At 49.8% G+C, this 17410-nt stretch overlaps 1 protein-coding gene across 1 annotated transcript; it reads left to right on the top strand.

Moving 5' to 3' along the window:
* The first annotated feature begins 230 nt into the window (after positions 1–230).
* On the top strand, positions 231–15770 carry PRPH2 (peripherin 2). The gene is made up of 3 exons (XM_049764925.1): positions 231–811; positions 10018–10264; positions 15564–15770. Exons 1-3 carry the CDS (start codon positions 231–233, stop codon positions 15768–15770), a joined length of 1035 nt encoding a protein of 344 aa, XP_049620882.1.
* Positions 15771–17410: the final 1640 nt, after the last annotated feature.

The raw sequence follows: 17410 nt of genomic DNA, 5'->3' as shown, positions 1-17410 counted from the left end.
AGACTGCAGGGGCTGGAAGCTTCTTGCTACCAATAAGGAATTGCTGAGGTGGTGGGTGCCTCATGTGGAGCTAGGGGGCTCAACATGAACAGCCCCTGGTACAGCTCCCTGCAACCTGGACCCTCTGCCACATGCCCTGAGCCTTGAGTCTTGTGGCCTGAGGCTGGAGCAAGTGGGGAGTGAGTGGGAGCTGAGCTGTGGGGGGTCCCCCCAGAGCACAGTCCACCAACATGGCGCTGCTCAAAGTCAAGTTTGACCAGAAGAGAAGGGTCAAGTTGGCCCAAGGACTCTGGCTCCTGAACTGGTTCTCGGTGCTGGCTGGCATCCTCCTCTTCAGTCTGGGGCTGTTCCTGAAGATTGAGCTCCGGAAGAGGAGCGAAGTGATGGATAATTCGGAGAGTCATTTCGTGCCCAACTCCTTGATCAGCATGGGGGTGCTGGCCTTCGTCTTCAACTCTCTGGCCGGCAAGATCTGCTACGATGCCCTGGACCCTGCCAAGTTCTCCACATGGAAGCCGTGGCTGAAGCCCTACCTGGCTGTCTGCCTGCTCTTCCACGCCGCCCTCCTCCTCGTGGCCCTCTGCTGTTTCCTCCTGCAGGGCTCGCTGGAGACCACCTTGGAACAGGGGCTCCGGAATGGCATGAAGTACTACCGGGACACGGACACTCCTGGCCGCTGCTTCATGAAGAAGACCATGGACCTGCTGCAAATTGAGTTCAGGTGCTGCGGCAACAATGGCTTTCGGGACTGGTTCGAGATTCAGTGGATCAGCAACCGCTACCTGGACTTCGCCTCCAAAGAGGTCAAAGAGTGAGTGGCCTGTCTTCTCGGGGTCAGAGGATGGTGAGGGGACAGAGACCCTGACCGCTGACTCCCCAATTTTCCCTTGCCTTTTCCTTACTATTAGATACTCTGTGTGTACAAAGTTATTTCCAAGTATGAAAAGGTGTCTTAGGTGGGCCCCCAGGGAATGAATTATTCATAGCCTGACTTTTGTGGGATTCCAAGCATGGCTCAGAGGGCCTAGGGGGGTCACTCCTGGTGATGCTAAGTCAACTGGATCAGATGGTGCTGCTGGCGTCCAGTGGAGCTGGAGGACAAATGGGCTATTCCTGGTGGTGCTTGGGGAAGCATTTGGAACAGGACTGAATTTGGGGTTTTACACAGGCCAAGCAAGAGCTTTAATACTTAAAGTTACCTTAGACTCATTAATCTTGCTAGCAAACAAATGTATATTGGGACTGGATAGTGCAGTGGGTAAGGCTCTTGCCTTGCGTGTGCCTGACCCTGGTTCCATCCTATGGGTCCCAGAGAGCTGCCAGAACTCATTCCTGAGCATACAGTCAGGAGTAAGCCTTGACCAGTGCTAGGGGTGTTCAATGCCTCTCTCCCCAATATTTACTTATTTCCTTTTCCCTCCCCTTTGTGAATGGATTCTTTGACAATCTTGTCTAAGGTTGGAGGAGGGTGTCGTTATATATAGAAGCTTCTTAGAGGTGCCTCCGGAGAGGAATACCTGTCAGGGACAGGGATGTTCTGAGATTATCATCGATCTTCAGCCATGGAGTAGCGCCAGTCTTCACGTACAGAGATGCTGAGACGTTGATGACTGCCTTGGTTCTACTAGTCCTTGGGACACTGAAAATGTGTAGGTGTGCGGGTATAAGAAGGTTGAAGGGTTGCCCAATATTGAGATGTCACTCTATTCCTTGTCTCATCCATGCATGGTTGATGGATTAGGCCCAGAAGCTTTCAGTCCCCCTTTCCCAACTTTTCATGCTGAGTGTTCACTCTCAAGGACTTGGACCTTTTGTGTGGAGGTGATCAGGGGGGTCCAGACTGTAGTGGAGGAAATGAGCTTGTGAGGTTGATTAGCTAGTGACCTTGGACCCACCATCTTCCACCCTTGGTCTTCTGCTCCTCTGGAATGAGTTGTGGTCACCTCCTGGCACACAGCAAAGCTGGTGGAATGCCTGCTGTGCTTTACTTCTGCACAGATGGCTTGAAGATGCCCCTTGGGTGAGAGTCGGATGAAGGTCATGGCATGGTTTTAGTTCTCTGTGGGAATTAGTGCCCCAAATCCCTCCTCAAGGAGAAGCTGCTAAATAAATATCTCTGTCTTTCTCAAAGAGTAGGACCATGAATAGCATGAGGCGGCATAATGTGTATTGGTATCCTGAAGCCAAAGGGACAAGTCAAATTCCTGGGGACAGGACTGAAGTACAGCGGGTAGGGCATTTGTCTTACGTCTTGCTGACGGGTTCAATTCCCAGCACCCCAGATGGTCCCCCCAAGCCTCCTAGGAGTGATCACTGAGCACAGAGCTAGGAGTTAGCCCTGAACACAACTGGATGTTGTCCCAGGACAAAATGAAACAAAAATAACCCATGAGGACAGATTTGAGGGGCAGGAGCAGAATTAGTCTCTATGAGACTATGGCTGAGAAAATTCTGCCTTTCTCTGTCACTTTGTTTGATTTTCTCCTGTAAGTCATTTTTGGAGAAATTGATGTCTCCAGAGCCCCAGAGTGGCGAAATTCTCCAGACAGCTGCCCACTTGATGGCCCTCTCAGAAAGGTTTGGGTCCCCAAACTCAAATCGCTTCAATACCCAACTCCAGCTTCCTGTGATGAAACTGTTCTTCCTTCCTTAGGCTTGGAGAAGGTTTTCTCGGTTTAAAATTAGGGTGACAATACAATGAGGAAAAATAGAGAAAATGAAACCCAGATTTTTATCCACAATGCAGCAGCAGTTATTCACTTACTTATTTGCTATATTTTTTGCCACACCCAGTGGTGCCCAGTCACATTACAGGGCTGGGGATCAGGACCAGGGCTCCTTCCTGCAGAGCATGTGCTCCAGCCCTTGGAGTGTCTCCCCGGATTTACTGTTTTCACATTTCAGTCCAGCCTTCACATGTACATAGATAGGAGCATGGGCTGTGACAGTGAGCAACTCAATTCAACTCAGTGCCTCCACTTTGGTAGCATAATTGGTATCATCTTTAGCACTATTGTTTCCCCCAGGCTTATTAATAGCTTACTTTTTGTTCTGGGGCCATATCTGGTGGTGTTCAGGACTGACTCCTGGTTTAGGGATCATTCCCCGGAAAAGCATATGGGATGTTTGGGATCAACTGGGTTGACTGCATGCAAGGCAAGTGCCCTATCCGGTGTTATTTTTAGCATCATACCCACTGGTACTCAGGACTTAATCCTTGCTCTGTGCTCAGAGAATACTCCTGATGGAGTTCTAGGTATCACATGGAGGACATGGGTTGGCCTTGTGCAAGACGAGTATCCAACCTACTGTACTATCACTCTTGCCCTACCCCAGCCTTATTGTCATGTGATGGCTGATTTAAGGGATCATATAGATTTCTGAGCACCAAACCTGGGTCGGCTACATGCAAGGCAAGTGCTCTACTGGCTGTACTATTGCCCTAGTCCTAGACTTTTTACAAGAAGTTACAGCTTTGGGGGCCAAAAGTAAAGCAGATAGGGTGCTTGCCTTGTACATGTCGACCTGGATGACAATCCCTGTTTTCCCATATGGTCTCCTAAGCCATGTAGGAGTGATTTCTGAGTGCAGAGTCAGAAGTTACCCTTGAGCACAAAAAAGTTTTTGTTTTGTTTTGTTTTTGGGCCACACCCAGCATTGCTCAGGGGTTACTCCTGGCTGTCTGCTCAGAAACAGCTCCTGGCAGGCACGGGGGACCATATGGGACACCGGGATTCAAACCAATCACCTTGGGTCCTGGATCGGCTGCTTGCAAGGCAAACACTGCTGTGCTATCTCTCCGGGCCCAAAATAGAAGATTTTATAGAGTCCAGCTCCCTATGTCAGGTAAGAAGCCTGATCACACCCCAGGCAGCTCCATACACACATGTATAAATGCACATGTGCACGTCTACACACATGTGCACACACCAATTGGGCCATGGCTCTGGTGCCAGCTTGTTGATACCTCTTTATTCTGCACAGAGCACTTTTTTCTGTGCTTATAGGTAAGAAAACAGTTTTAGAGAATTGCGGGGAGCATTTCTAAGATTTCAAAGTACAAATTGTGGAGAAGGTTTGAAAACCTGATTTGGGGCTGGAGAGATAGCATGGAGGTAAGACATTTGCCTGGCATGCAGAAGGATGGTGGTTCAAATCCAGGCATCCCATATGGTCTCCCGAGCCTGCCAGGAGCGATTTCTGAATGTAGTCAGGAGTAACCTCTGAGCGCTGCCAGGTGTGACCCCCCAAAAATAAATAAAAATAAAAATATGGTTTAATGGGGCTGGAGAGATAGCACATGCAGTGTTTGCCTTACAAACAGCCGTTCCAGGACCTAAGGTGGTTGATTCAAATCCCGGCATCCCATATGGTCCCCCGTGCCTGCCAGGAGCTATTTCTGAGCAGATAGGCAGGAGTAACCCCTGAGGGCCACCGGATGTGGGCCCCCCCCAAAAAAAAGAAACAAAAACCAAAAACCTGGTTTATTGAGATATGATTTACATACCCTACAACTTACTCATTTAATTAATTAATTTTGGGTTTTGGGCCACACCAGGCAGTGCCAAGGACTTACTCCTGACACAGTACGAGGATCAGTCCTGACTGGCTCTGGAGATTATGAGAATCAAACCTAGGTCAGCTGTGTGCAAGGCAAGCATTCTAACCGCTGTACTATCTCTTCCTCCAGCCCCAAGACAATGTTTTTTTTTTTTTTTTTTTTTTTTTGTGGTTTTTGGGTCACACCCGGCAGTGCTCAGGGGTTATTCCTGGCTCCAGGCTCAGAAATCGCTCCTGGCAGGCACAGGGGACCATATGGGACGCCGGGATTCGAACCGATGACCTCCTGCATGAAAGGCAAACACCTCACCTCCATGCTATCTCTCCGGCCCCTCCCAAGACAATGTTTAAATAAAGTTTTGAACCTTTTGCCTTTTACTTCCTCCACTATGCCACCATAGGCAAATGCCTTTCTTTGATGGTCTTATTGCAAATCTAGTTGTTGTTTCTTTTGACCTATAAATACTTCCCCAAGGCACATAAGGAGAGGCCTGAGGGACTGTACTTGCCTTGCAGATATCCAACGTGGTTCCCGAATCCTGTCAAGGGTGATGATCCATGAGTACAGGGCTGAGTAAGTCCAGGTATGGCCCAAAACCAAGGCAAAATAAAAATTAAAAATCAAATCCCTTGGGGACTGGAGCTTGGGGGCTAAAGCTATAGTACAGTGTATAAGGCACTTGCTTGCATGTGGCAGATCTGGGTTCGATCCTTGGCATCTCATATAGTCCCCCAAATACCACCAAGAGTAATTCCTGATTGCAGAGCTGGGAGTAATCCCCAAGTATCACTAGGTATTGCCAAAAGCAAAAGCAAAACAAAAAACCTGAAAACCTTAACATAGACATCTATGCATTTCTCACACATAAGAGAAAAGAAAAGTGTTTGTGGAATCTTGGAGACTAAGGGCACAAAGACTAAAGGGCTTACTTGTCTTGATGACAGTTGGCTCTTTGGTGCCACCACGTGTGCTGAGTGGGATGCTGGCATCCCTGTTCTTGGCGATCCCCAATGCTGCAAGGGACTCACAGCCATGCCACAAATGGGTGTGGTCCAAACGAACCACAAATGAAGCAGTACACACGGAAAATGTGCTTGCCTTGTGCCTTTTTGCTCATGTTTCACGCAAGCTCAGTGTAAACTGAATAAGGATGACGTCCCTTCCTTGCCTGTGGTCACTGTTATCTGGCTGGCTCAGGAGGGCTTGTTCAAATTGCCAAGGAAAGCCCACTTTCATTTGGCTGTTTGGTCTCTATGTCACTTTTGTCCTGGAATTAACTGCCCTTTTGCCTGCCACATGTGCGTGAGCTACTGGGCCCTGTCCCAGATGGCCCCATATAATCACATGGGGTGGTTGCAGCCAAGTGATGTCATTGAATTGGCTCTTTCATCCCTTGAAATCCTTTGTTGTCCAGCAAGCCAGATGGGGTATGAATGAATTCAGGCCCACTTTGGGCAAGAACACTTCCTAGGGTATGACCTTGTATGTCTACTGAGCTTCATGATGTGCGCATGAGGCCTTCAGCTTCATCAGGTTCTTATTTTATTTTTATGGGTCTGAGCGGCACTCAGAGATTACTCCTGGCTCTGTGCTCAGAAATCTCTCCTGGCAGGCACAGGGGCCCATATGGGATGCCGGGGTTTGAACCACCATCCGTCCTGAATCTGCTGTGTGCAAGGCAAACACCCTACCGCTGTGCTATCTCTCCGGCCCACTTTAGGATCTTAGACTCAGAGGCAAAGTGAGAGGCCCAGAAGTTGTGGCATCTGGGGCTGGAGAGATAGCATGGAGGTTAGGCATTTGCCTTGCATGCAGAAGGTTGGTGGTTCAAATCCTGGCATCCCATATGGTCCCCTGAGCCTGCCAGGAGCAATTTCTTCTTCTTCTTCTTCCTTCTTCTTCTTCTTCTTCTTCTCCTTCTTCTTCTTCTTCTTCTTCTTCTTCTTCTTCTTCTTCTTCTTCTTCTTCTTCTTCTTCTTCTTCTTCCTCCTCCTCTTCCTTCTTCTTCTTCTTCTTCTTCTTCCTCCTCCTCCTCCTCCTCTTCCTTCTTCTTCTTCCTCCTCCTCCTCCTTCTTCTTCTTCCTCCTCCTCCTTCTTCTTCTTCTTTTCTTCTTCTTCTTCTTCTTCTTCTTCTTCTTCTTCTTCTTCTTCTTCTTCTTCTTCTTCTTCTTCTTCTTCATCTTCTTCTTCTTCTTCTTCTTCTTCTTCTTCTTCTTCTTCTTCTTCTTCTTCTTCTTCTTCTTTTTTTTTTTTTAATTTTTTTGTTTGTTTTTGTTTTAGGGTCACACCCGGAAGCGCTCAGGTGTTACTCAGCTCCACGCTCAGAAATCACTCCTGGCAGGCTCAGGGGACCATATGGGATGCCGGGATTCGAACCAATGACCTGCATGAAAGGCAAACGCCTTACCTCCATGCTATCTCTCCAGCCCCTGCAAGGAGCAATTTCTAAGCATAGAACCAGGAATAACCCCTGAGCGCTGCTGGGTGTGACCCCAAAACAAAACAAAGTAAAAACATGGTGGAGAAGTTGTGGCATCAGAAACTTCAGCCTGGGAAACCCGAAGCCTTCAGTCTGAGGGGGAAACTGAAGCCAACCATCTCGCCTTCCCAGATGGCACAGAGAACCCATGAACTGATTATAGGACGTGTGCTTGTTTTTTTAACAATTATAGACACCTCAAGAATTAGGCAGAACTGTGTCTCCCGAGGAGAGGGCTGTGTCCCCTCAGACTGATCTCTCCGAGGACAGGCCCAGGGCCACATGGGAGATGCAGGTTTGGTTAATGGAAGTCAGGGTTTCTTGGCCACCAACCAGGGATCTTTCAGAACCCCACACCTCAAAGCAGCCCTGCCTCCCCCACCCCAGAAGTTTCTGTTTACTCAGCGCTTCCCTGATTACAAGTCCAGATTAAGGCCCTGTCACCTTCTTAGACAAAGCCAGCAGCAGAGCTCCTTAGGGGAGAGCAGCTATTTTGGGCTACAAATCCCCCAGCCCAGGCCGTAAGGGTCTCAGTGGTATCTGTTCTCCCTCTCCTGCAGTTGTACCTCATGTGCGACGGGAAATCCATTAGACCCCAATAGCTTAACTGATGAATCGATGGTTTAGAAAGGCAAGCTATGTGGAGGAGGGGGACAAGAGGGTCCCCCAAACTCTGTGAGCCCTAGCTTCTCCTGTGATGAAGACATTAGATGATGAACTTTAGTGATGCACAGAGTAGGTGGAGAGTGAATGAGATGATCTTCCCTGCGTATCCACAACAAAGCCAGTGCCTGGCTGGTGCTCCTCTGAAGATGGTCTTTGCCTGGAGACTCAACAATTGGGATCTGGGTGGGGGCCACCATAGAGAGCCCAAGTCTGAAGGATCACAGTTCTTTTTTTTTTTTTTTTTTTGGTTTTTGGGTCACACCCGTTTGACGCTCAGGGGTTACTCCTGGCTATGTGCTCAGAAATCGCCCCTGGCTTGGGGGGACCATATGGGACACTGGGGGATCGAACCGCGGTCCGTTCCTTGGTAGCGCTTACAAGGCAGACACCTTATCTCTAGCGCCACCTTCCCGGCCCCAGGATCACAGTTCTAACCTCAGGTAGCCCCAGTCTGAGGGGACTTAGCTCAGCTCTGTAGAACTGCAGGTGACGTGGAGATAAGGTCCCTGGGATGGAGCCGGCTTAGAGCCTTGCTGGCTACACAGCAGCCTGGCTGTCCCTTCAGAAGCCCTTGTGTCTGCATGTGTGGTCTGGGATCTCTCCCCGGGTATGGGGACTCTGTAATGCAATGCAAGGAAAGATAGATGATATGAAGGAACGTGGTGGGAGTGTTCCATCATCTTTGGGGTACAAATGATTGTCCCTGAGGTTGGAGGAACCTCAGAGGCTCTGAGGAGCCTGAAGAGGGCATTACTGTGGCTGGTCCTCGTCTTCCCAGGAGACTTTGCACAACAGTCTGGGTGGTTGCAAGGGTCAGCTCTTTCCATATCACCCAGGGTTGAAGAGCCAGTGCTCAAGTATACCCCATGGAGAAGTTCCCCCTTCATGGCCTCCTTAACCCTTGTCATGGCCTTGCTTCCCCCCATAAATAAAGTGGGGATCCTGCCCTGTGGTGCCCGGGTGGAACCTTGGCTTTGAACGAGCTGAGCCCATCCTGGACTGCCACATTGCCTTGGTGAGACCAGACAGAGATACTGGGCAACCGTGTTAAGGGCAGAGGGAGTCTCTTCATTGTCAAGATAATCCCTCTGTTTTTTAAGGGGGGCACACACAGCAATGCTCAGGGGTTATACCTGTCTCTACACTCAGGAATCACTCCTGAGTTTGGGAGACCGCCTGGGGTGCTGGGGATTGAATTTGGGTTGGCTGCATACAAGGCAAGTGTCCTACCAGCTGTCTTATCACCCCGCCTCTCCCATTTTTAGCACCTGTTTTCATCTTTGGGTCATACTTACTGTTGCTGAGCTCCTGCTGGTTCTATGTTTGAGCTGTTCTAGCAGTGCTCAGGGCACCACACAGTGCTGGTGATCAAAGCTGGGGTTTCCTGCATTGAAAACTTGTCTTTAGCTCTTTAAACTAGCTCCCTGGCCTTGTTGATCCTTTTCAAAGCAAGTCAACGATTCAGTTCAAACCAAGTCAATGCACCTATGGTGTGCTCCACAAAAGAACAGCTACTAAGGGGCCAGAGCAATAGCTTAGCGGTAGGGTGTTTGCTTTGCACTCGGCCAACCCTGGACGGACCCTGGTTTGATCCCCGGCAACCCATATAATCCCCAGAGACTGCTAGGAGCCAGTTCTGAACTCAGAGCCAGGAGTAACCCCTGAGCTAAACAAAACAAACAAACAAAAACAACAACAACAGAACAGCTACTAAGGTCCGAATGCCTGTTTCTCCCAGAGAGAGCACTTTAATCAGATCACCTACTGAAGCGTGTGGTAATTCCAGTTCCAACAGAATTGAAAACCAGGGTGCCTAGAACAATTGCATGGGGCCTGCCTTGGACTGTCTCCACAGGCTCTGCACAGGTCTTGGGCCAGAGCAGAGATTCTGGAAACATCTGTTGAGCAGGGGACCTGCTTGGTAGTCACCTATATGGGGGTGACCAGGCAGAGAAGGGACAGTAAGTTTGAGGCTCAGGAAAGCCAGGCCTAACCTCCTGTCAGCAGGACACACTTTCAGGACCCCTGACCCAAGGACCTTGGCGCATGGGGTGTGGCATGAATCTCCCTTTGCCCTTCTACTGGTTTTTCCCTGTCTCCAACCTGGAGGATGCAAGTTCCAGGTCCACCGGGCCGTTGGTTCTCTGGGGTATCTGGGCCTCAGCTTTGATGACTGGCTCGAAATTTGCTTTCATGACTGGCATGAATGCTTAGCCAGAATGTAAGGGCGGGAGGGAAGGGCCTTTGGGGAAGCCCAGCGCTGGGGCCGCACTGGCCCCCGGAGAAGCTCCAGCTCCCATCTCTCTTCCAGTCGCATCAAGAGCAACGTGGACGGGCGGTACCTGGTGGACGGGGTGCCCTTCAGCTGCTGCAACCCCAGCTCGCCGCGGCCCTGCATCCAGCACCAGCTCACCAACAACTCGGCCCACTACAGCTACGACCACCAGACGGAGGAGCTGAACCTTTGGCTGGTGGGCTGCAGGGCTGCCCTGCTGGGCTACTATGGCAGCCTCATGAGCAGCATGGGCGCCGCCACGCTCCTCGTCTGGCTCCTGGAGGTAGGCCTTGGGGGGGGGGACAATGGGCACGTTTGGATTAAGGGGGGGGGGGATAGACCAGACCTGCTGCCTCTGGTTAAGGTAACTGGGTCAGAACCAGCCTGCACTTGCAGAGACCCTTTTCCCCTCAGCCTTATTTTAGTTTTTGAGGGGCATATCTGGATGTGCTCAGGGGTTCCACCTGGCTCCGTGCTCAGGAATTGTATCAGGCAGACCTAGGGGAATTATATGGGACACCAAAGATAGAAACTGGGTTGGCTGCATGCATCCTACCCACTATTCCATTTTTCTGGCCTCTCTGTTATTACGTGAATGTAGTGTGTTTGTCTTGGTGGTGACAGTTACCTGCTATCACCACCGCCAAAGTGTCCCAGACAACCCCCTGACTCCCACCAAGACTCCGGTGACTTTCGCCCCCTTTTTTGTTTCTGTCTCAACTCTTAGCAGTTTATTGAGGTCAGATGCTTAAAACAAAAATGTCACCATTTCTTTCTGTCATGGGAGCTGGGAATTAAACTCAGGCAAGAGCCCTACCCACTGCCCTGTTGCTCTGAGTCCATTTGTTAAATCAAATTTTTTTTTGTTTTTGGGTCACACCTGGCAGCACTCAGGGGTTACTCCTGGCTCTATGCTCAGAAATCGCTCCTGGCAGGCTCAGGGGACCATATGGGATGCTGGGATTTGAACCACAGTCCTTTTGCTTGCAAGGCAAACACTCTACCTCCATGCTCTCTCTCCGGCCCTTAAATTAATTCTGAATTCACTCAGGCTTTGGAGCTACACCAGGCTCTTGTGGCTCAGTACTCCAGGGTGGCTCCTGGGGGTCCACAGGGGAATCTTCAGTGCTCAGGGCACTGAACCTAGAAGCATTTCACTGATACTGAAAATGACCCATTTTATTTATTTATTTATTTATTTATTTTTTGGTTTTGGGGCCACACCCGGCGATGCTCAGGGGTTACTTCTGGCTGTCTGCTCAGAAATAGCTCCTGGCAGGCACGGGGGACCCTATGGGACACCAGGATTCGAACCAACCACCTTTGGTCCTGGATCTGCTGCTTGCAAGGCAAACGCCGCTGTGCTATCTCTCCGGGCCCTGAAAATGACCCATTTTAAATCAAATGATTCTGTGGCATTTAGCACCTTCACAGTGTTGAACACTCACTGCTACTTCTCATTTCAAGACGTTTCCCCTCTCCAAAGGAAAATGTGGCCTAGTGCAGTCACAGCCCACTGTCCCAGTGTCCCTTTGCCTTGGGAACCATCAGTCTGCCTTCTGCCACTGTGGACTGCTCTACTGTGTATCTCATCCTACAGAATCAATATGCCATGACCTCTTGTGACTGGCTCCTTTCACTTTGTATGTTTTAGGGGTACATTCTAGGTCTCAAAGTCTGAGATTCTGGAAGGTTATCTAAACTGGTATATAGGCAGAAGAGATGGACAGCAGGTAGGTGCTTGCCTTGCATGCGGTCAAGTCTAGTTGGATTCCTGGCACTGTATATGGTCCTCTGAGCATTGCCATGGGTATCCCTGAGCACAGAGCCAGGACTAAGATCTGAGAACAGCCAGGCATGGCCCAACATCCTCCCCTCAAGCCCCCAAACTGATGATACGGGCCTGTCAGCACTTAGCTTTGAAAATTGTAAGAGGCAGCTCATATTTGATACATTCAAGTTCTTTGGATTTGTGCCTTTGTGGAGATGTTTGTCACGTTAGCTGCTATTCGAATTATTTTGAGCTCCTCTCTTCCTCTTCCCACCCTTCCTTTCCATTTCCCTCCCTTCCACTCCCTGCTCTCTTCTCCTTTCCTCCCCTCCTCTTTAATTGGGGCCAATTTCTCATGTAGCCAGAGGAATGACTCAATGGCAGAACCCCTTAGTTTACTGAAGTGAGAATTCTTTTTTTTTTTTTTTTTTTTTAAGCTTTTTGGGTCACACCCAGTGGTGCTCAGGGGTCACTCCTGGCTGTCTGCTCAGAAATAGCTCCTGGCAGGCACGGGGGACCCTATGGGACACCGGGATTTGAACCAACCACCTTTGGTCCTGGATCGGCTGCTTGCAAGGCAAACACCGCTGTGCTATCTCTCCGGGCCCAAAGTGAGAATTCTTAAAGACCAAGAGCAGGGCTCTGTCCTAGGTGCTGAACAAGAGCCTGGGCTAGGGTGTGGTTAAACTGACCACTGAAAATCCACCAGGTGGGGAGCTGGAATGGTGGCACAAGTAGTAGGGCGTTTACCTTACACAGACTAACCTAGGACAGACCACGGTTCGATCTCCCATCTTCCCACATGGTCCCCCAAGTTAGGGCCGATTTCTGAGCATATAGCCAGAAGTAACTAACCCCTGATCATCACTGAGTGTGGACACCCTCCAAAAAAAAAAAAAAAAAAAAAAAAAAAAAAAAAAGAAAGAAAGAAAGAAAGAAAAAGGAGAAGAGAAGAAAAAAAAGAAAATTCACTAGGCACTGAGAGTGCTTCTGTGAATGTTGAAACGAATGCAGGCATAGTCCCAGTCCCCCTGAACATGGGACTTTAATAGAGAGAGACAGGATAAGGGTTTCCTGATTCCAGGCTAGAAAGTGTGCCCCCTCAGAACCCAAAGAGAAGACAAAGCGGGTGACAGAAGTCAGTAGGAAAATGGGATTCCATCAGCTGTATGGAATCAACTCCTAAATCAAGTTCCTGCAGAGACCAGTGCACAGGATCTGGGGAGTCTGCATGGTTTTCTAGGGTAGAACCCTGTGATTTCTCTGAGAGCTGTGAAGGGCTGTTACACATGTAAAATAAGAGAGTGGCTCTCCTCAGGGAAAGCAGGTGAGGTCAGAATGGGGTGATGCACACCTTCCTGAGAAGTGGTGAATCCTTCCACAGGAAAGTATTAAACTTTCAGCTGACAGTGACAATAACAGAAACATAAAGCTGTCAGTTATGAGGATCTTTCATGGTCTCATTATAAAATGTCCCCAGATGGGATCCACTGAAAAATCAAGAACAATTTGCCATTTTTTTGCATTAGGAGGTGGAAGGAAGCAATCCCAGCACCTTTTCTTTTGTTTTTTGAAGTCAGACCCGATGATGATCAGGGATCAGTCCTGATGGTGCTCGGGGGACCGTAAAAGGTGCTGGGGATCAAACCTGGGTTGGTCACATGTAAGGCAACATGCCCTACTGGCTACACTATGGCTCTAGACCAGTCATAGCACTTTCTGTCTCTGTGGCAGCCAGAGTGAAGAAAAGAGAACAGTCTAAAGCCAATATTCAGAGCTTTCTCTCAGCAAGTGCTTCTGAGGAGCTGCCAGAGCTGAGTACAGATGTGGAGACTAAGACATTGGTTGACCAGGACAAAGCACTTGAGGGAGTGACTTGAGGGAGTCCCACATATGCAGGCCTAGTTTCTGGACAGGTTGGTGAAGAGAAAACAGGGACTGCATGAAGGAACTGTGGTGAAGGGCTCAGACACATAGAAACAACACTTGGAGAGCAGACTGGCCCTCCAGTGACGGAGCTGTCTGTCTGTCCTACTTCATACCTTCCAGCCCCTCGGGGTTATGGCTGGCACAGATGCATGCAGTGCTTCATCTGAACACTGGAAGACCAGAGGAGAGGATAAGGGGCAAAGTTTTCTGTGTCAGAGCGGCTACTGAGAGCCAGACTGGGACACTGCCCCTGTCTGCCTCAGGGCTGCTGGGAATGAGTCTCCATCTCCACCTCCTGCTCCCAGCACCCCTCAGTACTCCCACACATGCACCACTGTACCAGATGCCAAGGGAAACCCAGGAGAGCAGAAAAGAAGACTTTTTGTGGGGAGAGTCACACCTGGATATTCTCAGGGGTTACTCCTGGAGGGGCTCAGGGTACCATATAGGATGTTGGGGATGAAACTTGGGCTGACATTGTGCAAGGTAAATGCCCTACTATAGCTCTGGTCCCAATTTCTTTTTTTTTTATTTTTTGGGTCACACCCGGCAGCGCTCAGGGGTTACTCCTGGCTCTATGCTCAGAAATCACCCCTGGCAGGCACAGGGGACCATATGGGATGCCAGGATTCAAACCAACGTCCTTCTGCATGAAAGGCAAACACCTTACTTCCATGCTATCTCTCCGGCCCTGGTCCCAATTTCTAATATTTTTGAATCATATGATGCATTGGTTAGGACACTATGTGGTATTGAGGGTCAAATTCAGGACTCCTATATGTGTCCCAGTCTTTTGAGCCATCTTTCCAGCCCAGGAGATGAGCTTTTTGTTTATGTAGTTGAGCCTGACAATGCCCAGGCCATACTCTTGGCTCTACTCAGGTATCACTCCTAGCAAGGTTCAGGGGACTATCTGGAGTGCCAGGGATTGAACTGAGGTCAGCCTCAATCCACTCTGGCCCTGGAAATGGCTTTTTTTTTTTGGAGGGAGGCCATGCCCAGCAGGGCTCAGGTATTACTTACTTCTGGCTCTGTGCTCAGAAATCACTCCTGGCAGGCTCCGGGACCATATGGGATGCTGGCGATCGAACTCAGGTTTGTCCTGGGTCAGCAGCATGCAAGTCAAATGCTCTACTGCTGTGTTATCGCTCCAACCCTGAATTTTTTAATTCTGTTTTGTTTTTTGGGCCACTCCCAGTGATGTTCAGGGCCTATTCCTGGCTTTGTGCTCAGGAATAACTCCTTGTGGTGCTTGAGGAACCACATGGGATACCGGGGATCAAACCTGGGTTGGCTAAGCACCCTTCCTGCCACGGAGACGAAAAATTCTATCCAACTGGGGCCGGAGAGATAGTACAACAGTAGGGTGTTTGCCTTGCATGCAGCCAATTCAGGAAGAACGGTGGTTTGAATTTGGGCATCCCCTATGGTCTTCCCCCTCCCTGTGTCTGCCAGGAGCGAATTTTGAGCGCAGAGCCAGAAAGTAACCCCTGAGCACCACCGGGTGTGACCCAAAAACCAAAAAAATTTTTTTTCTATCCAACAATTATTGAATAAACCATTATACACCAAGCCACAGGGTCCATATGCAAGAGGATATAGAGAGCGGGAACCCAGGGTGAACCCACCCAGGTTGGATGAATATAGGGAACAAGAATGTTCTGGACAGAGAAAGGACACATGTTAAAGGATGGATGGAAGAAACAGTGTGGGCAGGAGCCCAAGAAGTTGAGGGGATGGCAAAGAGAAGGGGCAGAGACAGGAAGTCAGGGACGGGTGGGCCACGTCCTCACCCACCCAAAGGCAGCAGAAGCCACTTCCCCTGCTTTCCTGAGTCCTGGGCCAGCCCTTGCTCACAGGTGTCCCTTGCCCTCCCTGCCAGGTTGCCATCACTGTGGGCCTGCAGTACCTGCACACGGCGTTGGAGAGTGCGGCGGAGGACCCTGAGGGCGAGAGCACGGGCTGGCTGCTGGAGAAGAGCCTGTCCGACACATGGCGGGCCTTCCTGGTGAGCCTCAAGAGCCTGGGCAAGAGCAACCAGGTGGAAGCTGAAGGCGCCGATGCAGGCCCGGCCCCAGAGGCGGGCTGAAGCCCCGGGCCTTGGCTCCTCTCACTGGGAAGCAGTGGACTCCAAGGAATGCAGGTGCCTCCTCAGGCCTCCTCATCGGGTCTGCATTTCCCCCGAGCAGTCCTCTTCCTCATGGTGGGGTTTCCAGTTTAGGGCCCAGGGATTGCTGTACAAGTCTGGTGGGCGAAGATTCCAGGATAGACTCAGCAAAAGCTCTGAGCCCTGGTAGCCCCAGCACTATAGGGGAGCTTGTCCTCCAAGCTATAATGAAGTTTAGAGTCCCTAAAGGGATTGAACCTACCTTTGAAGTAAAGAAAGAGGAAAAAAGGGAGCCAGAGAGATAGACAGCAGGTGGGGTGTTTGCATGTGACAGCTCCCAGGTCAATCCCTAGTATCTCATATGGTCCTTTGAGCACTTCCAGGAATGATTCCTGAGCAGTCAGGAGTAAGCCCTGACACCATTGGGTGCACCCAAAACCAAAAAAGAAAACAAATTAGTGAATGGGCCCCATGAAAGCCTGCTGACCTAGGACTTGTCTTCGTGGTGGACAGACTCAGGGCTGTTCGGTGATGAGCCCACGGACCCAAGAACCCTCTGGCAGCAGGAATTTGCTAGAATATCTTTTGCAACTTTGCCCCCATGAGCATCGAACTGCTTCTTGCAATATTTAAAGTGTTATTTGGAGCATAAGTACAGGAGCGTAAACAATGTATGAGCCATTAAAAACAGAACAGAAAACAAGGCAAGACTGACAGGCTGGTCTCGATTGTGAACGGCAAAATGTGGGGACAGTCACGTACTCTTCAAAACACTGGGGGACCGAATGTTCGTGTTCAAGAGAATTGAAGACTCCCCTATGAACCTCCGAAGCAGGGAAAGAACATTTGGTCCCAGTCACTAAGCCAGGAGTGAGCCCAAGGCTGAGGCAGTCACATTGTTGGAATTGCTGAGGAAGTCTCAGCGCTTCACACTCTATCCCCTAAAGGATCGGCTCTTTGGGCTGGTCTGTGGTGTCCTGGGTGGAAAGGCCGCCCTTCTGTGCAAGAGGAGCAATTTGGACAAAAGCTCACCTTGGGGGACCAGGAGTTGCTTTTTGATAGGTGCAGGGATCCACACACAGGTGGAAACACTGACTGGATCTCCCCCGGAAACCTCTGCTGTTTATCTCTTGCAAAGAAAAAAATCTCAGACATCATCTTCCAGACACCTGTGTGTATTAAGATTTTTGGAGATAGTTCATTTTCTGAGCAAGCAATTGTCCATCTTCCTCAGGACGAGAGAGAGAGAGAGAGGGAAGAGAGAGAGAGAGAGAGAGAGAGAGAGAGAGAGAGAGAGAGAGAGAGAGAGAGAGAGAGAGAGAGAGAGAGAGAGAGAGAAAGAAGTGAGAGGGTGTGTGTAAGAAAGAGCTGTCAGGAAAATGGTCTCCTGTTGTCCTCAGGTGTGTGTGTGTGTGTGTGTGTGTGTGTGTGTGTGTGTGTGTATGTGTGTGTGTGTGTGAGAGAGAGAGAGAGAGAGAGAGAGAGAGAGAGCTGTCAGGGAAAAATGAACGGTTTTCTGCTGTCCTCAGGGTTTCAGGTGGGGGGAATGTCAGAAATATCAGACTCTAGTGCTGACTGACTCTCCAGAAATAGATCCAAATTAGATCCAAGGTGCTGAACTC

The sequence above is a fragment of the Suncus etruscus genome, chromosome 18 (genome assembly GCF_024139225.1).
Source record: "Suncus etruscus isolate mSunEtr1 chromosome 18, mSunEtr1.pri.cur, whole genome shotgun sequence".
NCBI classification, from domain to species: domain Eukaryota; kingdom Metazoa; phylum Chordata; class Mammalia; order Eulipotyphla; family Soricidae; genus Suncus; species Suncus etruscus.
This window is presented reverse-complemented; position numbering and strand designations above follow the sequence as displayed.

Coding starts and splice junctions, on each gene's coding strand:
- PRPH2 (XM_049764925.1), top strand. CDS start 231: ATGGCGCTGCTCAAAGTCAAGTTTGACCAGAAGAGAAGGGTCAAGTTG. Junction 812..10,017: donor GCCTCCAAAGAGGTCAAAGA/GTGAGTGGCCTG, acceptor TCTCTCTTCCAG/TCGCATCAAGAGCAACGTGG. Junction 10,265..15,563: donor TCCTCGTCTGGCTCCTGGAG/GTAGGCCTTGGG, acceptor CCTCCCTGCCAG/GTTGCCATCACTGTGGGCCT.